We start from the raw sequence: 21838 nt of genomic DNA on the forward strand, positions 1-21838 counted from the left end.
ATTCCTGCAAGAGAGTAACGGTTAATGTGATTGGATGTTAATTATTTGACTAGGCTACCTGTATTTGACATTGTGTTGTTATTTCGCTGAACACCTGATGGTTTCATTTTATTTTTGGCAGTGAAACGAGGCAACTCAGGCGGGAAAGAAAACTCACCCAAATGTATAGCCCCATTGGAAAATATAAATGGACTGTTTGAAAATGTGAAGAAAAAAATGTAGAATTTTTTTGGGTTGAAAAACAAATCAATTTTTTTGGTGTATCCCCGACGTCATTGCGCATACCGTATCCCAGTTTGGGAATACCTGGTCCAGATCAATGACAAAAAAAATCACAATTAAATAAATCCCACTTTAGAATGTTTTTTTTTTTTTTTTTTACTCAACGGGAGGTGAATACTTATGATACCCACTGTCAACTGCATATCTTTCATTAGTTTGATGCACTACAGCAGGGTTGGGGTCAATTTGAAAAGAAGCCAGTCAATTAAGGAAGTAATCTGAAATTCCAATTCAATAAATTGAAAAAAAAAATCCTTTTATTCTCAGTAGCTATGTTTCCATTAACTTGTCCAGTGATTTTTTTTTGTCGACATTTAGACAGTTTGCATAGAAAATATATTTGACAATTGCCTGCTGTGGTGCGTTTCCATTTAACTATCTTGTGTCAATAAAAACAGCTGGATGGACCTAGTTTATAATAGAAATGACATGGTTGAAGTGTTTCCATTACCCATTTAGGCAAATTGCTCGTTAAATAATTGGCGACCGCCTGTATGCCCTCCCACCTATCTGTTTCATGTCTCAGGTAGCCCGCAAAAGCCAGCATGGATAGAATGCAAGAATTGACTAATATATGCCATATTCTAATAATTCTCATGTGCCAACATATCTCCACGGTCTGTGCCATGACGAAACTTGTAATTGGATGGTGAAACTTGCATCCAGCCAACCTGAAAAGCAAGTCGAAGCAATTCAGCCATTCTTGAAAGTCAGGACGAGAATCCTGCAAAGAAACATTATAGTTGGAAAATAGATTTAGCAGGCAGTTGGCATTTAGAATTAAATCTATATTTGCCTTTTCCATTACACGTCACAAAGAGTTTTGGGGTGACATTGCTTTTGTCGCATAAACCTGGATTAATGGAAACCTGCCTATAGACTTCTTCAATTCGACTTGACCCCAACCCTGCACTACAGTACCCATACTGTGCTTTCCTCTCCACTCTCAGACTGTGACACAACTCCAGAGTTGGATGAGATTTTGGGGAAAGGCGAGGGAATGAAAAGTGTTGGCCAGCAACTTTTATTGCTGCAAGACCAGGTGAGATGTCCAAACAGGGACCTGGATGTGGTGTGACTAACTAGCCTATAGCTAGCTAGCTAAGACATGAAGTAGAACCTTCAATGCTAAGGGACAACCATGTGTGTAGAGGATGTTTTCAGAGGGGTTCTCATCCTCTCTACTCTTGGTGGTCTTACTGTTTGTATTCTCAGTGTTACTGTCTCATCTATCCCCTGTTGGCAGCTGAAACAAGTGAGAGAGGAGAATAGGAAGGTCGTAGAGAACTACACTTCAGAGAGGACCATGAGAAAGAAGTACTACAACATGGTGGAGGACATGAAAGGTAGTTATCTATCTATGTAATTGACTAGGTTTGAACGCGGGTCTTCTGCATGCCACAAGACTATTTTAGCTGAGCTAGCATAGGTGCAAGTTCAGTACTGTACAGTTTGGGGGCAGTGGCGTCGCTTGACCTTTGCAGTGGTTTTGTCGTGTGGTGCAGGTAAAATTCGGGTGTTCTGTCGGATACGGCCCATGAGCCGCGCCGAGGCAGCTCAGGGAGGGGCCATCGCCGTGGGGCGTCTGGACGATTACTCTGTTACCGTGGAAACCTCAAGGGGGCCGAGAGAGTTCCAGTTCGACCGGGTATTCAGTGGCGAGAGCTCCCAGGAAGATGTGTTCCAAGACACCAACAGGTGATGCTGCCAATCTTAACATCCTTTTATTGGCTCAAATGGTTCATTTTGATTTGATTTGGGAAGCAGAAATGTTCATATCTGAACCAAAAGAGACAGGAAAGGAGGTATCCTCCCCTTTCAAAACTGCTGCCAAAGCCCATCCTTAGACCCTATTTACCCCTATGTCAGATTCAATAAGTCTGTCACGAAATACAGTACAGAGCACTGTGATTGGTTTGGTGGAGGTGGGGGTGCTGGAAATGTATTCAAAGGTCTTTTGTAAATGTAGAGTTTTGTGCTTATTGTACACACCGTTGTAACTAAACTAGGGTTGCAAAGGGAGGCTATATTACTGGAAACTTTCAAAGTTTACCAGTAAACTTCCAGAAGTTTGGTATCCTTCTTTTTGTGAACAGTTATTTATTCTTTTTTCTTGCATGTCTTAGACAATTACAGTTTCAATATATTAATATGTACAGTTCAATAGGGGGTAAATCTATCATAAATTATCTAGTGGCCCTTTTGAGTACTTCCAGATTATTACAGGTGTCTGTAATTATCTCTGGCCCTCTCTCTGGCCTTATCACATGTAAAATATATGAAATAATTATAAAAGATGTTTAAAAATAAAAAACTATACTGACAAAGCTGAAAAACATGATCCTAAATACAAACCATTAACTTAGTGAATGCCATTGGTGTTTAATATGAGGGTTTCAGCATGACATATCCTTTATATTATTATTTTTTAAACATTTATTTTACTATATCTATATGTAAATATTGTAAATGTTTTGCCATCAAACTGGTGAATAGTTGAACGAGTTGCAGAGGTAATTTAAAATAGTGCAATTGTTGATTAGATGCTTTTTTCATTAATTAGGCTATTTCCTCTTGAACCATATGGTCTCTCTACTAGAAACTCATGGATAATATAAACACAGATATACAAAAAGGAATACTATACAGTGCAGTATTAAGGCCCTTTCCCTTTTTCCACATTTTGTTACGTTACAGCTCTATTCGAAAATGGATTAAATAAAGAAATCCTCATCAATCTACACACAATACCCCATAATTACAAAGTGAAAACAAGTTTTTAGAAAGTTTTGCGAATGTATGTTTTTTTTATATTTATTTACATAAGTAAAATGTTTATTTACATACTATTTATTTACTTATTTACATAAGTATTCAGACCCTTTGCTATGAGACTTGAAATTGAGCTCAGGTGCATCCTGTTTCCATTGATCATCCTTGAGATGTTTCTACAACTTGATTGGAGTCCACCTGTGTTAAATTCAATTGATTGGACATGATTTGGAAAGGCAACCTGTCTATATAGCTCCTACCCTCCTCTCCTCCCTTTCTGCATCCTTTGATTTTCTCTGTCCCCTATCCTCCAGGCCGGCTCGGTCCTCCCCTCCTGCTCCGTGGCTCGACGACTCACTACGAGCTCACAGAACAAGGCTCCGGGCAGCCGAGCGGAAATGGAGGAAAACTCGCCTCCCTGCGGACCTGGCATCCTTTCACTCACTACTCTCTACATTCTCCTCTTCTGTCTCTGCTGCTAAAGCCACTTTCTACCACTCTAAATTCCAAGCATCTGCCTCTAACCCTAGGAAGCTCTTTGCTACGTTCTCCTCCCTCCTGAATCCTCCTCCCCCTCCCCCCCCCCCCTCCTCCCTCTCTGCGGATGACTTCGTCAACCATTTTGAAAAGAAGGTTGACGATATCCGATCCTCGTTTGCTAAGTCAAACGACACCGCTGGTCCTGCTCACACTGCCCTACCCTGTGCTTTGACCTCTTTCTCCCCTCTCTCTCCAGATGAAATCTCGCGTCTTGTGACGGCCGGCCGCCCAACAACCTGCCCACTTGACCCTATCCCCTCCTCTCTTCTCCAGACCATTTCCGGAGACCTTCTCCCCTTCCTCACCTCGCTCATCAACTCATCCTTGACCGCTGGCTACGTCCCTTCCGTCTTCAAGAGAGCGAGAGTTGCACCCCTTCTGAAAAAACCTACACTCGATCCCTCCGATGTCAACAACTACAGACCAGTATCCCTTCTTTCTTTTCTCTCCAAAACTCTTGAACGTGCCGTCCTTGGCCAGCTCTCCTGCTATCTCTCTCAGAATGACCTTCTTGATCCTAATCAGTCAGGTTTCAAGACTGGGCATTCAACTGAGACTGCTCTTCTCTGTGTCACGGAGGCTCTCCGCACTGCTAAAGCTAACTCTCTCTCCTCTGCTCTCATCATTCTAGACCTATCTGCTGCCTTTGATACTGTGAACCATCAGATCCTCCTCTCCACCCTCTCCGAGTTGGGCATCTCCGGCGCGGCCCACGCTTGGATTGCGTCCTACCTGACAGGTCGCTCCTACCAGGTGGCGTGGCGAGAATCTGTCTCCGCACCATGCGCTCTCACCACTGGTGTCCCCCAGGGCTCTGTTCTAGGCCCTCTCCTATTCTCGCTATACACCAAGTCACTTGGCTCTGTCATATCCTCACATGGTCTCTCCTATCATTGCTATGCAGACGACACACAATTAATCTTCTCCTTTCCCCCTTCTGATAACCAGGCGGCGAATCGCATCTCTGCATGTCTGTCAGACATATCAGTGTGGATGACGGATCACCAGCTCAAGCTGAACCTCGGCAAGACGGAGCTGCTCTTCCTCCCGAGGAAGGACTGCCCGTTCCATGATCTCGCCATCACGGTTGACAACTCCCTTGTGTCCTCCTCCCAGAGTGCTAAGAACCTTGGCGTGATCCTGGACAACACCCTGTCGTTCTCCACTAACATCAAGGCGGTGACCCGATCCTGTAGGTTCATGCTCTACAACATTCGCAGAGTACGACCCTGCCTCACACAGGAAGCGGCGCAGGTCCTAATCCAGGCACTTGTCATCTCCCGTCTGGATTACTGCAACTCGCTGTTGGCTGGGCTCCCTGCCTGTGCCATTAAACCCCTACAACTCATCCAGAACGCCGCAGCCCGTCTGGTGTTCAACCTTCCCAAGTTCTCTCACGTCACCCCGCTCCTCCGCTCTCTCCACTGGCTTCCAGTTGAAGCTCGCATCCGCTACAAGACCATGGTGATTGCCTACGGAGCTGTGAAGGGAACGGCACCTCCATACCTTCAGGCTCTGATCAGGCCCTACACCCAAACAAGGGCCCTGCGTTCATCCACCACTGGCCTGCTGGCCCCCCTACCTCTGAGGAAGCACAGTTCCCGCTCAGCCCAGTCAAAACTGTTCGCTGCTCTGGCACCCCAATGGTGGAACAAGCTCCCTCACGACGCCAGGACAGCGGAGTCAATCACCACCTTCCGGAGACACCTGAAACCCCACCTCTTTAAGGAATACCTAGGATAGGATAAAGTAATCCTTCTACCCCCCCCCCTTAAAAGATTTAGATGCACTATTGTAAAGTGGTTGTTCCACTGGATATCATAAGGTGAATGCACCATTTTGTAAGTCGCTCTGGATAAGAGCGTCTGCTAAATGACTTAAATGTAATGTAATGTAATATATATAAGGTACCACAGTTGACAGTGCATGTCAGAACAAAAACCAAGCTATGAGGTCGAAGGAATTGTCCGTAGATCGCCGAGATAGGATTGTGTCGAGGCACAGATCTGGGGAAGAGTATCAAAACATTTCTGCAGCATTGAAGGTCCCCAAGAACACAGTGGCCTCCATCATTCTTAAATGGAAGAAGTTTGGAACCAACAAGACTCTTCCTAGAGCTGGCCGCCCGGCCAAACTGAGAAATCGGGGAGAAGGGCCTTGGTCAGGGAGGAGACCAAGAAGTCGATGGTCACTCTGACACAGCTCTAGAGTTCCTCTGTGGAGATGGGATAACCTTCCAGAAGGATAACCATCTCTGCAGCACTCCACCAATCAGGGGTTTATGGTAGGTATAGTGGCCAGACGGAAGCTACTTCTCAGTCTAAGGCACATGACAGCCCACTTGGATTTTGCCAAAAGGCACCTAAACATTCTCAGATCATGACGAACAAGATTCTCTGGTCTGATGAAACCAAGATTGAAGTCTTTGGCCTGAATGCCAAGCATCATGTCTGGAGGAAACCTGGCACCATCTCTACGGTGAAGCATGGTGGTGGCAGCATCATGCAGCGGGGATATTTTTCAGTGGGGGACTGGGAGACTAGTTAGGATCGAGGGAAATATTTGCTCAGTTTGGCCGGGCCGCCAGCTCTAGGAAGATTCTTAGCGGTTCAAAACTTATTCCATTTAAGAATGATGGAGGCCACTGTTTTCTTGGGAACCTTCAATGCTGAAGACATTTTTTGGTACTCTTCCCCAGATCTGTGCCTTGACACAATCCTGTCTCGGAACTCTACAGACAATTCCTTCGGCCTAATGACTTGGTTTTTGCTCTGACATACACTGTCAACTGTGGAACCTTATATAGACAGGTGTGGGCCTTTCCAAAGCATATCCAATCAATTGGATTTACCACAGGTGGACTCCAATCAAGTTGTAGAAACATATCAAGGATGATCAATGGAAACAGGATGAACCTGAGCTCAATTTCGAGTCTCATAGCAAAGGGTCTAAATACTTATGTAAATAAGGTATTTCTGTTTTTTTATTTTTAATACATTTGCAAAAATGTCAACAAACCAGTTTTTGCCTTGTCATTGTGGCATTGTGTGTAGATTGATGAGGAATTTAGTTTATTTAATCCATTTTAGAATAAGGTTGTAACTTAACAAAATGTGGAAAAAGTCAAGGGGTCTGAATACTTTCCGAAGGCACTGTAAAAACATTTTTGACTGCACAGAGCCTTTAAGAATCCCTGTTTGAACCAGTCTCTTTTCCAGACTGATCCAGTCAGCCATCGACGGCTTCAACGTGTGTATCTTTGCGTACGGTCAGACAGGCTCCGGAAAGACCTTCACCATGGTGGGTGACAGAGACCAGAGAAGCCCAGGCATCATGCCTAGAGCGTTCAATGCCGTATTTGACATCCTCCAGGAGAATGCCACCAAGTTTGACTTCAAGGTGAGGGCTGCGAAGTCTTTCTGAGCGATGAGAAACAATTTCCTATTGTATATCAGCAACAAGAAGCAAATATACTTTATAGTAAACATAAAATGACTCTCCTCTCCTCCATCCTGTCCTTTTTGCTCCTCTCATCTCTCCTTTCCTCTCGTCTCTTCTCTGTGTTACTCTCTTCCTAGGTCTCGGTCTATATGTTGGAACTGTACAATGACCGGCTCCAGGACCTCTTTGTGAGCGGGGCCGAGGCCCAGAGCAGGCGGGTGGAGATTAAAAGGAACAGAAAGGGGCTTGTGTTTGCCCAGGGAGCAGAGACAAAGGAGGCCTCCAGTGCCGGGGAGCTCTTTGCCATGTTTCAGCAGGCTTGCGCCAACCGCCATAACGCAGCCACCAGTACGCCCTAACGCCCGCTCCGCACTTCAAATGCGCCCTGTTAAATGGTTTTGATTTATTGGTTTAGTCACAGTCAGATTGAGTGGATGGTAGGTACATCATTACAGAACTGGGCTCAGAGAGAGAGCTGCTAAGCAAGGCATATGTAAGAGGAGATATTGAGGTCTTAACAGAATCACTGGCTCTTTTATTTACTTCAGGGGTTAATGTGACAACCATGATACCATACTTCACAATTCTACCTCATGTCATAATGCTGTTTCTCTGACAAAATATGATACAATCAGAAAATAGGAATAAAGTAAACAGGAAATAAATCTATATACAGACATTTAAAACTATTTTAGGAGTGTTGATTTAAAAAGGCTTACTTCTTTTCCTCTGTGTGGTTGATGCAGAGATGAACATGGAGAGCTCTCGTTCCCACCTGATCATTGGGATCATGGTGGAGAGCAGGAATCTGACCAATGGGAGTGTGAGCTTTGGGAAGTTGAGTCTGGTGGATCTGGCAGGGAGCGAGAGAGCAGCCAAGACTGGGGCAAAAGACGACCAGCTCAAGGTTATTAGGTTACCCTGTTAGAATTCAAGCATAAAGCTTTATATATTACAGTCCTTTATGTGGGCAGGCTGTTTACAACTAACAGTTTGCATTTTTTCCCATGGATATCATTGTTGAATAGTCCTCCCTCTCGCTCTATCTCTCGCTATTTCTCTCTCTCTCTCTGTCAATTCAATTTGCTTTATTGGCATGATGTAACAATGTACATATTGCCAAAGCTTACTGTGGATATTTAAAATATGAAAATAATAAGAATCAAAATTGTCAACGGGACAACAGTAACAACAATAACCAAGGCTTTCTCTGTCTCTTTCTCTCTCCCTTCCTCCTCTTTCTATAGGAGGCTAACTCCATTAACAAGTCTCTGAGTGCTCTGGGAGATGTGATCTCTGCCCTGTCCTCGGACCTGCCACATATCCCCTACAGGAACAGCAAGCTCACCCAGATCATGCAGGACTCGCTGGGCGGCAACGCCAAGACGCTCATGGTCGTCAACGTCTCGCCTTCCGACTGCAACCTGGACGAGACGCTCACCTCCCTTATGTGAGAGAGTTTTCCCATCACACATACCCCATAAAACACACAACTCAAACACCCAGACACCCGGCCCCCCACCGACAAACACTTCTAACAAACTCTGCTATAAGAAGAGAAACTCATGTCCAATTGACCCATGCCTATAGTAAAAAAAATGCTGAAATCACATCCCTCCATCCTTACCAGGCTGGAGCTCCAGGAAATGGTTAAAACTCTAGTACTAAGCCCCCAAGATGCACCCTCCAAAATGGCACCCTTGTGCACTACAGGGAACTGGGTGCCATTTCAAAGTTGCCCTTGCTTGGGTTGTTGTTGTTTTTGTGTAACGTACCATGTATGTGACACGTACCATCTCTAGAACACGTATGTAAATCGTACAATATTTTAACACGTACCATTTCTGTAACACATACCATCTCTCCGTTTCATACTATTTATTCTCTAGTTATGCCACTCGAGTGAAGACCATAACCAACAATGCACAAAGAAACCTGGAGAGTAAAGAGATAGCCCAGCTCAAAGAGGTAAGGTTAATTTTCTTCACACTACCCTGCCTTTTTTGCACAATGTAGCTAAAACTCCTCTTCTCGAGGATGTGATGTCTGGGATATAAATTGACTAATGGCCCAAGACGACTATCATACAGAGCAATATATTGGCAAACTGAGGAACCTTAGGCATGCCATTGTAACACATGGGATATGATCCTGGGTCTAATGAGGGGGAAACCAACATCTTGACCATTAGACCAAGAGGAAATTCCCTCTTGGCCCAAGGGCCGACACGGATTTTGAAGTCACAGAAGGAGCTACCCATCACGTGGCCATGAGCAACCATGGCCGACTCATGTCCGCTACACCATCACACATGCACACACATGCATACACACACACCAGTTTTAAGCTGACAATGACGAATTCTCTGTCAAAACAAATGTACAGAGTACAAGCCCCACTCATGACCCTTCTCTCTCGTTTACTCCTTTCCTTCTCTATTTCTGGCAGGTGATCATGAAGTTGAGGTCAGGACAGCCAGTGGAGGATGAGGAGGTCTAATTCCAGGCTGTGGGAATTGGATCTACAGTGCCTTCAGAAAGTATTCATACCCCATGACTTATTCCACATTTTGTTGTGTTACAGCCTGAGTTCAAAATGTATTAAATAGATATTTTTTTTATCTCAGACATCTACACACAATACCACATAATGACAAAGTAAAAACATGTTTTTAATTTTTTTTTGGAAATGTACTGAAAATCAAATACAGAAATATCTAATTTACATAAGTATTCACACTCCTGAGTCAATACATGCTCGAATCACCTTTGGCAGTGATTACAGCTGTGAGTCTTTCTGGGTAGGTCTCTAAGAGCTTTGCACACCTGGATTGTACAATATTTGAACATTATTCTTTAAAAAACTCTAAGCTCTGTCAAGTTGGTTGTTGATCATTACTAGACAGCCATTTTCAAGTCTTGCCATAGAATTTCAAGCTGATTTAAGTCAAAACTGTAACTAGGCCACTCAATAACATACAATGTAATCTTGGTAAGCAACTCCAGTGTATATTTGGCCTTGTGTTTTAGGTTATTGCACTGCTGAAAGGTGAATTGGTTTCCCAGTGTCTGTTGGAAAGCAGACTGAACCAGGTTTTCCTCTAGGATTTTGCCTGTGCTTAGCTCTATTCAGTACATTTGTATCCTAAAAAAACTTGCTTGCCAATGACAAGCATACCCATAACATGATGCCACCATGCTTGAAAATATGAAGAGTGGTACTCAGTGATGTGTTCTCTTGGATTTGCCCCAAACATAACCCTTTGTATTCAGGACATGAAGTTAAATTCTTTGCCACCCTATTTTGCAGTTTTACTTTAGTGACTTATTGCAAACAGGATGTATGTTTTGGAATATTTGTTGTTATGTACAGGTTTCGTTCTTTTCACTCAGTTATTTAGGTTAGTATTGTGGAGTAATTACAATGTTGTTGATACATCCTCAGTTTTCTCCTATCACAGACATGAACTGTTTTAAAGTCACCATTTGCCCCATAGTGAAATCCATGAGTGGTTTCCTTTCTCTCCGGCAACTGAGTTAGGAAGGACAACTGTATCTTTGTAGTGACTGGGTGGATTGATACACCATCCACAGTGTAATTAATAACTTCACCATGTTTTTACATTTTCACCCATCTACCAATAGGTGCCCTTCGTGAGGCATTGGAAAATATCCCTGGTCTTTATGGTTGAATCTGTGTTTGAAATTCACTGCTTGACTCCGGGACCTTACAGATATTTGTATATGTGTGGTACAGAGATGAGGTTGTCATTAAAAAAATCATATTAAACACTATTATTGCAAATAGAGTGAGTCCATGCAAATTATTATGTGACTACTTAACCAAATGTTTAGTCCCAAACTTATTTTGGCTTGCCATAACAAAGGGGTTGAATCCTTATTGACTCAAGACATTTCAGCTTTTCATATTTAATTAATTTGTTGAAAAAAGACAAAAAAACATAATTCCACTTTCACATTATGGGGTATTGTGTGTAGGCCAGTGACACAAAATCTCAATTTAATCAGTTTTCATTTCAGGCTCTAACACAAGACAATTTTGAAAAAGTCTAGGGGTGTGAAGGCACTGTATGTCTATGTAAGTAAGCAGTCAGATAAACATTCTCTTCAATCAACGTGTTTGCAGCTTTTTTTTTCTTTTGGCATTGAGACGATGGGAAGAATTAGTGCTCGGCTGGATGAGAAGAACCTTGCTGAGTGATGTGTGTGTGTCGTTACAGCATCTGTGTTTATTTATAAATGTGTATGAATACACTTGCATGCTTTGAGTGTTTCGGTAATATGCATGTGAGTGCATGTGTAATGCGTGTGTGTATGCACTGTATGTCTACTGTCTGGCTGGGGGCTAGGTTTAGGTCTGGGGGGGACATTGCCTGCAGGGTGTTAATGGAGGACCCTGAACAGCAGAATGAGGCCCACAGGGGCCCCCGGAGGCCAGCGGGGCAGTTAGGGAATTAGGGTTCGCTTGGCAGGTAGAGGCCCATGCTGAACTGCCCATGACAAGCCATTGTCACGCAGTCAGAACCCATAGCAGGGAACAGACAGGGTCACACTCATACACGCAAAGGTCAGTAGTGTTGGTTTTGTTGGGTTGGGGGGGGGGGGGGGGGGGGGGGGGCTGGGCACTAACTGGCACTTTCTAAAAAACGGTATTCCACTGGTTTTCCCTTCCACTTGTTTCTCTTTCAGTTATGTCTTACTTTTTCTGGTGTTAAATGTGTTGAATATACAGTACAGTGTGTCCCAGCAAATACAAATTCAGATCCAAAATGTGCTTCTCTGCTGTTGAGTGTGAGAAGGTAATTTTGTTCCCCCTAGGTTATGAACTTATTTTTATATACCAATTTTTATGCTTGTATTCTATTTTGATACAGCGTGATCTTAGAGTGGACTGGGTCAATCAGGCACTTAATGGGTTATTCTATTTCTAAATTAATATTCTACTGGTGTTGCTTTATTATTTTACCACTTCATTATTTTATCACTTTATTATTTTATCATTTTTGGTTGTCTTATTTCTCAAATAAATATAAATCTGTCGTGTCATCTGAGTTTAGCAGAGCTGGTACAAGAAAATATGACGATCAAGACTAGAATGGTTATATCCCATGAGCCCGTTGGTGCTACGTGTTCTGTTTTCTTTTCCTCCATTCTTCTCAGTCCTCTATGTTGTTCTACTCCGCTAATTATTTTAGAAGTGTTTAAAATATCACCCTAGCTGTAAAGTATGTTCTCTGTTTCAAACTCCAGATACTCAACTATTCTAAAGACGGACCGTTTTATTGCTTCTTTAATCAGACAACAGTTTTCAGCTGTGCTAACATAATTGCAAAAGGGTTTTCTAATGATGAATTAGCCTTTTAAAATGATAAACTTGGATTAGCTAACACAACGTGCCACTGGAACACAGGACTGATGGTTGCTGATAATGGGCCTCTGTACGCCTATGTAGATATTCCATAAAAATCAGCTGTTTCCAGCTACAATAGTCATTTACAACATTAACAATGTCTACACTGTATTTCTGATCAATTTTATGTTTTTTTTTAATGGACACATTTATTTTATTTTTTTCAAAAACAAGGACAATTCTAAGTGACCCCAAACTTCTGAATGGTAGTGTACAGTGGGGGGGAAAAGTATTTGATCCCCTGCTGATTTTGTACGTTTGCCCACTTACAAAGAAATGATCAGTCTATAATTTTAATGGTAGGTTTATTTGAAGAGTGAGAGACAGAATAACAACAAAAAAATCCCACAAAACGCATGTCAAAATTGTTATAAAATTATTTGCATTTTAATGGGGGAAATAAGTATTAGACAAGGGGTTATTTGTTATTGTAGTTTGGTCAGGACGTGGCAGGGGGTGTTTGTTCGTCAAATTTCAGCCCTGCTATAGCTTCCCCGGTCAACTATAAGTGCTGTTATTGTGAAGTGGAAACGTCTAGGGGCAATAACGGCTCAGCCGTGAAGTGGTAGGCCACACAAGCTCATATAATGGGACCGCCGAGTGCTGATGCGCGTAGTGCGTAATAATAGTCTGTCCTTGGTTGCAACACTCACTACCGAATTCCAAACTGCCTCTGGAAGCAACTTCAGCACAATAACTGTTTGTCGGGAGCTTCATTAAATGGGTTTCCATGACCGAGCAGCCGCACACAAGCCTAAGATCACCATGCGCAATTCCAAGCGTCAGCTGGAGTGGTGTAAAGCTCACTGCCATTGGACTCTGGAGCAGTGAAAACGCGTTCTCTGGAGTGATGAATCACACTTCACCATCTGGCAGTCCAACAGATGAATCTGGGTTTGGCAGATGCCAGGAGAACACTAGCTGCCCGAATGCATAGTGCCAACTGTAAAGTTTGATGGAGGAGTAATAATGGTCTGGGGCTGTTTTTCAGGGTTTGGGCCAGGCCCATTCCAATGAAAGGAAAACTTAATGCTATAGCATACAATGCCATTCTATACTATTCTGTGCTTCAAACTTTGTGGCAACAGTTTGAGGAAGGCCCTTTCTTGTTTCAGCATGACAATGCCCCCGTGCACAAAGCAAGGTCCATACAGAAATGGTTTGTCGAGATTGGTGTGGAAGAACTTGACTGGCCTGCGCAGAGCCCTGACCTCAACCCCATTGAACACCTTTGGGATGAATTGGAACTCCGACTGCGAGCAAGGCCTAATCGACCAACATCAGTGCACGACCTCACAAATGCTCTTGTGGCTGAATGGAAGGAAGTCCCTGCAGCAATGTTCCAACATCTAGTGGAAAGCCTACCCAGAGGGGGGGAGGCTGTTGTAGCAGGAAAGAGGGGACCAACTCCATATTAATGCCCATGATTTTGGAATGAGATGTTCGACAAGCAGGTGTCCAAATGATTTTGGCCATGTAGTGAAAGTTGCAGATTATTACTATAGGTTCATGATATTGTAATAGTACTTTGTCTGTTTCTACCTCGGCACCTACCTCCCCACTCACAGAATTACAGAAGATCCTGAGAGCAATCACAATTACTATTCAGATGGCAATACTCCCCTGGATCAGACCGTCTGGAATAGCCAAGGCCTTTCTCAACTGAGTGCTCAGTCTGGCCGGGTGGCCAGCTCTAGGAAGATTCTTGGTGGTTCCAAACTTCTTCCATTTAAGAATGATGGAGGCCACTGTGTTCTTGGGGACCTTAATGCTGCAGACATTTTCTGGTACCCTTCCCCAGATCTGTGCCACAATACTGTCTCGGAGCTCTACGGACTATTCCTTTGACCTCATGGCTTTGTTTTTTGCTCTGACATGCACTGTCAACTGTGGGACCTTAAATAGACAGGTGTGTGCCTTTCCAAATCATGTTCAATCAATTGAATTTACCACAAGTGGACTCCAATCAAGTTGTAGAAACATCTCAAAGAGAAAGCAAAGCAAAGAGAAACGACAGTTCATCATTACTTTAAGACATGAAGGTCAGTCAATCTGTAAAATGTCAAGAACTTTGCAGTCAAAAAACATCAAGTGCTATGATGAGACTGGCTCTCATGAGGACCACCACAGGAAAGGAAGACCCAGAGTTACCTCTGCTGCAGAGGATAAGTTCATTGGCGTTACCAGCCTAAGAAATTTCAGCCCAAATAAATGCTTCACAGAGTTCAAGTAACAGACACATCTCAACATCAACTGTTCAGAGGAGACTGTGTGAATCAGGCCTTCAAGGTTGAATTGCTGCAAAGAAACCACTACTAAAGGACACCAATAATAAGAAGAGACTTGCTTGGGCCAAGAAACAGGAGCAATGGACATTAGACAGGTGGAAATCTGTCCTTTGGTCATATGAGTCCATATTTGAGATTTTTGTTCCAACCGCCATGTCTTTGTGAGACACAGAGTAGGTGAACAGATGATCTGTGTTGTTCCCACCGTGAAGCATGGAGGAGGAGGTGTGATGGTGTGGGGGTGATTTGCTGGTGACACTGTTGGTGATACTTTGAATAATACATTTTTTGGTTACTACATGATTCCATATGTGTTATTTCATAGTTTTGATGTCTTCACTATTATTCTACAATGTAGAACTAGTAAAAACAAAGAAAAACCCTTGAATGAGGAGGTGTGTCCAAACTTTTGACTGGTACTGTACATATATATTTTTTGCCCGTTTTGCATGTTATTTTGGCAATAATATGTGTCATATATCAGTTTGCAAACAATGTAAAAAACTTGTTGAGTTAAATAAGCCGCATACAAACTTGGTCTCTTTTTTTCTTTAGTGAGTGAGGCAGCTCCAAAACGCAGGTGTTTCAGCCTAGTTTAGTGCTTTCTGTGGAGGAGGATCAGCCAGCTGAAAATACGGAGAGTAGAGGTTGGTAATGTTTTCTAGTTGCGCAGTGATTGTCTCAGTGTTCTGTCACTCATGGGGACACTACGTCATATCAAAATCTATGGGGAGAGCTCAAAAATTCAAGCCCCTTGGGTGCTGCCGTAGAGTTACATTAGAAGTGCCCATTCAAGAAGGCTCAAGGTCATTGGCCACAGATAAAATTACGTCAAATCACGTTATGTCTACAGTAGCTTTGATTGGACTGATCATGTCAACGTCATACTTTCAAAATCCTAGTTAGCATGCTAGCAGTCATGGTCATGAATCAAGTTGACAATCTACTGGCAAATCCTTTTCAATATTTGTCATATGAAGAGAAATTCTGAAGAGAAATTATTATAGATTATAGATGAAACGTATCGGTGCTCATCAACCATTGGACATAAACATTACACAACAAGTTGGAAATGGCAAATTCAACAGAGTGGCTTGGAAGGATTCAGTGGTAACTGCATGCATTGCAAAGCAATCACTAGCCTGCTATTCAGTGGAGTGGATGACTGGTCCAAGTCTGGGTTTAAGGGTCGCTTTTCCAAAAGGGACCTATATATATATATATTAGATCTGCCCCACATGCCCTGAATGATGGGTCGCCACTGCTCATTAGCCCATTCCAGCAGGCTATTGGGCAACGGAAGCACTTCTTACCTTGAAATCACCTCGCTGTTCTTGTTAAATATATGAGTCTGTCAAGCAAGCTGCTAAATCGTTCATTTTACATCTTGCCTACTGTAGGCTATCTGAAATTAGATGTAGGCCAATCCGTGGCTATAGGCTACCTGCATCTAACTAACCATACCATGGCAAAGTTGAATTACAATCAAAAACCCTGATTTTAGTCAGCAGGCCTTGCCTATGCCTATTGAAATAAAAAGTCAATCTTGCAAATAGGCCATTTATAACGGTTTGTAGTCTTACCATCTGGCACATAATACCTCATAATTCGCTCAATAACATTCTGGAAAAAGGGTTTATTGGCAACTGCTTTCTGGGAACTCCTTTCTTGCTGCAAAAAAAACAATACATTTTTGGGCTGGTTTTCAGACCTTATGGCAGGGTTTTGAGTAGTCATTGGGCTAGAAATTTTAGCTAGACCTGGCAACCCTGCAAGAGGCCACCATTCTAAAAGTATAGATGTCTGATCTTAACTGCTGATGGTCATTAGTAGCCTGCCAAACTTTTGAACTGTTCCCCTTAAGGGTTTACCAACTTCTTCGGGATCGGTGTCCCTTCCAATGGACGGTTGAGCTAACGTAGGCTAATGTGATTAGCATGAGGTTGTAAGTAACAATACAATTTACCAGGACATAGACATATCTGATATTGGCAGAAAGCTTAAATTCTTGTTAATCTAACTGCACTGTTCGATTTACCGTAGCTATTACAGTGAAAGAATATCATAATATTGGTTGAGGAGAGTGCACAGTTTTGAACATGAAAAGTTATTAATAAACAAATTAAGCACATTTCGGCAGTCTTGATACAACATTTTGAACAGAAATGCAATGGTTCACTGGATCAGTCTAATACTTTGTACATACACTGCTGCCATCTAGTGGCCAAATTCAAAATTTCAGCTGGGCTGGAATAATACATTATGGCCTTTCTCTTGCCTTTCAAAGATGATGGTACAAAAAAATACAAAAGAACAGTTGTTTTTTTCTTTGTATTATCTTTTACCAGATCTATTGTGTTATATTCTCCTACATTCCTTTTACATTTCCACAAAAAAGTGTTTCCTTTCAAATGGTACCAAGAATATGCATATCCTTGTTTCAGGGCAGTTAGATTTGGGTATGTCATTTTAGGCGAGAATTGAAAAAAAGGGGCGTATCCTTAAGAGGCTTTTAAGGATTAACTTTCCCTTGCCAAAGGGAATTGTTTTAAGGGTGTTGCATAGAACCCCTCAAATATTTCCATGGAGACGACCTGATTCACTGACTGAGCATCTCGTCGAAGAGATCTCATTTATTTTGGAGGATCGCAATATAGAACTTCTACATTCAAGAGAGGAGAAACAAATTGATTCAGAAAATAATAAAGTTACTTTTTTCTCAACTCGTTTCTATTACTTTCTAGCACGTCAAGCTAATTTACAGAGTAGGTAGCTTGCTAGCCAGCTAGCTTTGTAGCCATGGATTATGCACCTTCCATGGTGCACCTTCCATTGTAGCTAGCTAGCTACCTAGCTAGTTGGTGGATATTTTCCTTTTGAATCCAGGGCAGAGGAAAGCAACAATCACCTCCACAATTGCTGTTTACGTTGATATCCATACTGCATGAAGCACTTAAGGGACCTCATGGGCACCCTTAACTTTTTCCACTTAATTTAAGGGGGAAATTTGCCCTAAAATGTTTTGTGCAACTTACATAAGGGAAAAGATAAGGGTAAAATGAACTTAAGATGTTTTATGCAACTATTGTCCCTCTAATCACACTGACATCAATGCAAATGTAATCAAATCAAACACTTCATGAGAGCCCATGAGCTCATGTTGCACTACATTTCTATAGGCTATGCAATTGTGTGAGAAAACAGAGTTTTGATGGCCATTATTAAAAATAGGAGGATCCCATCAGCTTTCTATAGGCTGGGCCTACTATATTTATTTCTCAACTTTCCTAATATTAAGCACATGGCTTCGCTTTAAAACAGGATTATAGCCTATGTGTCTGGCATGAAAATGAGCCATGGGAAAAGCTTCCTCTATTCGCTATTTACTGTAAGTGGACAGACATGTATTTCGTTTCCCCTGCCCCTGTTCCGAGACAGGTGCATGGTCATGGTCCATTCTAAATCAAAACTAATATCACACATATATTATTTAGTATATGTAAAGACCAGACTAAATGAAGAATAGTCTGATGGGGACAATATTAGCCACTTGTGAATGATGTATTATCACGCGTGAATGATGCCCAGCTTGTGTGCAGTAAGGCAAGAAACAGCGTATGCCTTTTTAAAGATTTTTTTCAAATCATAGACGCACATCTCATGTAGCCTAGGCCTTAGGTCTATATGTTTTGATAAGGTTTGTATCACAACTAAAGTGGCCAAATAACTTCTCAAAATTAAGCACATTAATCCACTTTACAACCGGTGTAGAGCCTAACTGATGTACGCGGCACGTGAGTTTCAAGTTTGGGGAAGATCATATTCACCATAAATGCACCTTTATAGTAAAGCATTACATGCATAATTGCATTCCCGCTAATTGATTGCAATTTGGAACAGTCACACTTATAGCCTGCTAGCGTGTGCGCATTTCTGCGCTTATAATGTGAAGAAGTAGCCTAATGGTTTATCAACATTTTAAGCTAAACGTTCTGATCTGTTGCATCAGCCTTATTGCTTTTAAAAGGTTATTTGATGCGAGTGGTTGCATTAATTTAGGATCTATTACATCCCACAACTGTCCCAGAGTGTGTTTGGAATATTTATTTCTCGCACAGAAGGACAAGTTCACCAATAGAATAGGTCAACTTTTGTACTAGGTGGGATAGTAGATGGACATAGGCTAGTGCTTCTGCTGTTCGTTAGGCCTACTCATCTTGTTGACTGACGAAAAGTAAATGTGGACAGTTCTTCTAACATCTTCAATATGTGCAGTAGCGTCCTCAATGTGGCTGTCTTCACTTGGCTGTCTTCACTTGTAGTCTACTTCGGGGCTGAGATGCCTGTGAGAAGGACCCAATCACGTGACTGCATTGGCTAATAAGAATTGAGATATCTGAGAGAGCCATGTGAGTAAGAGGTGCTTCGGTGCATGGCTGCAGGGAGAGGGGAATTATAATGATTATACTTTGGCCGCAAAAGGCCTGGATTTTTAAAGGGGTATTATGGCCACACAAGGGGGATGCCGCAGGAAATTCGAGGCCTGGTGAGAAATGTATGAAGTGCTTGTCAAATTGTGAAAGAGAGACTGATGATGTGTGTGTAGTCTGCACAATAAAACAAAGCAGAGCTCATGCCTTTCATGCGACTTAGAATGTATTAAAAATCAAAACACAGACCAACGTTTCTATCACAACTAAAGTTGCTAAATAACTCTAAATTAAGCATATAGGAGAACCTGTTTCTTTGTTAACACAGAATAGCCACATGTGTGCACTCCCTCAGGAATTGTTCTATTTTATTCAGTTAGGTTCTGTTGTATTCTTAATACTATAAAATAATTTACAATAATGCTATGGAATTCTAAGCAAATCTTGTCTGCTTAATGAACTAGTTTAGCCCACAGCCATAATGGTATAGCCAGATCAGGGCCTAACATAAGGACAACTCAGAATATACTATTCTGTTCTTCTGAAAATATACTTTTTTCTTCATATCATGTTTCTTTAGACCTGTGTAAAATAACGAATGGATTTATTGTGATGGTGTAGACTATATTAAATGGATTTATTAGACTTTTTAAAATGTAGATGTTCCAAAGTGGCTTGTAGACTATGCACGGAAGCCAGGAGATGCTAAATGTGTTTATGTTAATAAGTTGTTCCGATGATTAAAAATCAGAGGGTGAACACATCTTGAAAGACTTTGGTTACGAGCAGGACTAATGCCGCGTTCACATGCTAGTTCACATGCTAGGAACTCGGAAACACTGAGAGTCAGACATTTCAGAGTTTCCTGGTTCCGATTAGCAAGTGAATGAGGCAAAACGTAATGCCGACGTCATCTTTTAGGGAGAGGTAACCAATAATGTTTGCAATTGAGATCAACTGTGCAGGTGAATTTATTGCGTATTGATGGTTTAATATGACATCATATGGCGATAATCCAGTGCCATCTATGGTTGCAATAGGCCCCTTGTTATTTGATTATATTCCAATGCAAACTGTAGGCTACCCGTTAGCCTATCCATTGTCACATCATAAAAGTTGTGAAAACCAGTAACAGGCTACTGTTTGTTTCCCTAGCTGAGTTGATGAGCTGATTTGGGCCATCAGTTGATTGACAGCTGATTGAACAGCTTGTTGAACAGCTGATTTCACCATCCCCACTCCAGCAGTGCGCGCCATCCCTGTCTCTTTAATCATGCGATAATGACTGGATATTATCATTCAAGAATCTGTCTCTTTTCCGCACCCATGTGTTGTTACAATCCTCCCACTGCTAAATGGCATATTATTAGACATAGCCTATATCGTCATTATATTATACAAGCCTATTATTATTCTTAAGGGTATTTTTTTTAAGTAATGGGAAAGAGAGTGGAAAGAAGGGGAAGGTAAGGCAAAGGGCAGTGGGCCGGATTCGAACCCATATCGACGCTGTTATATGTGTGCTGGGGTCAGCGGCTGTAACCACTGTACCACACAGGCACTGAGGCCACCAATAATGAATTCTGCTTATTGCTTTCTTGAACATATAACAGAGTCCCCCTCCTTTGATTTGAATCAGATGTGTAGTGCTAAAGCAAAAACCAAAATGTGCACCCTTTTGGGTCCCTACGGGACAAATTAATGAGTGCGGTGCCATGACTACAATGGTTCAAGCCCAGGATGACACAAAAATGGGTATGGAACTGAACCGGCAACTGGAAGTCTCCCATGTACCATCTCCTGACATTGTGTCCTTGAGCAAGGCACTTTACACCCTCAGAATTGCTCTCCACCTAGGGTTGCAGCACTGCAGGGTGTAGGAAAAAGCAGAAGACATATTTCCTTTCTAACCCATGAACAATAAAGTATCTATTCTCTCCATGTTCTTGTCACAAGATGACTCTTTCCATATCTCTACACTGACACCGCTGTTAACTATATTGCACTACTGTACAAGTATTCCTGGTATTCTACTACACTGCCATTACTGTATGTATGGCTATTATTTAATTGTGGAGTGTAAACTTTGAGTTGATGACTATGCCTACTTAAATATTTCACACTGTGAAAGACTAATGTCGCTATTACTATGCCTACTTTGAATATTATTGTGAATGACTTCTTTATTGTGAAATATCCTGATATTGTGAGATACTAACATGTCACATTATAACATGTTTACTTTGCCATCTTATGAGAGAGCTGAAATGAGAGGGCTAAAACCATACCTTTGAACTTGAGATGGGTTAAATGTAATTCTAACTGAAATATGAACACTGACAGGCCTGTAACATCTCACATGTAACCTAATATGAAATTAACTCCTGCAGAATTAAGTATTTATTGCAGTACAATGATACACCAAATGTTATTTTTGTCTCGAAAAAAGGAGTGGAGCTAAATGGTAAGATTGATTTATTTCAGTATCTCGCAAAAATGCGAATACTTCAGAGGACGTGGGCTACTTGGCCTGGAAGGTGGTGAGAAGCAGCAGGCTGTTGTAATGCGATATATTCGTTTCTCACAATATCACAATCTTTCACAATAAACAAGTCATTCACAATATACAAAAAGTAGTCATTGTAATAGAGACAT

At 41.9% G+C, this 21838-nt stretch overlaps 1 protein-coding gene across 1 annotated transcript in view; it reads left to right on the plus strand.

Annotated features, from left to right (window-relative positions):
- Window positions 1-10872, plus strand: part of kifl (kinesin family-like) — a 42467-nt gene extending 31595 nt beyond the window's left edge. Inside the window, exons 13-20 of the mRNA XM_045703000.2 lie at window positions 1434-1628; window positions 1788-1980; window positions 6813-6993; window positions 7173-7383; window positions 7782-7942; window positions 8283-8485; window positions 8925-9003; window positions 9484-10872. Of these exons, the coding sequence (XP_045558956.2) occupies window positions 1434-1628; window positions 1788-1980; window positions 6813-6993; window positions 7173-7383; window positions 7782-7942; window positions 8283-8485; window positions 8925-9003; window positions 9484-9534 (1274 nt within the window). The 3' untranslated portion in view covers window positions 9535-10872. The remainder of the gene's footprint in view (window positions 1-1433; window positions 1629-1787; window positions 1981-6812; window positions 6994-7172; window positions 7384-7781; window positions 7943-8282; window positions 8486-8924; window positions 9004-9483) is intronic.
- Window positions 10873-21838: the final 10966 nt, after the last annotated feature.

Source organism: Salmo salar, chromosome 20 (genome assembly GCF_965601325.2).
Source record: "Salmo salar chromosome 20, fSalSal1, whole genome shotgun sequence".
NCBI lineage: Eukaryota > Metazoa > Chordata > Actinopteri > Salmoniformes > Salmonidae > Salmo > Salmo salar.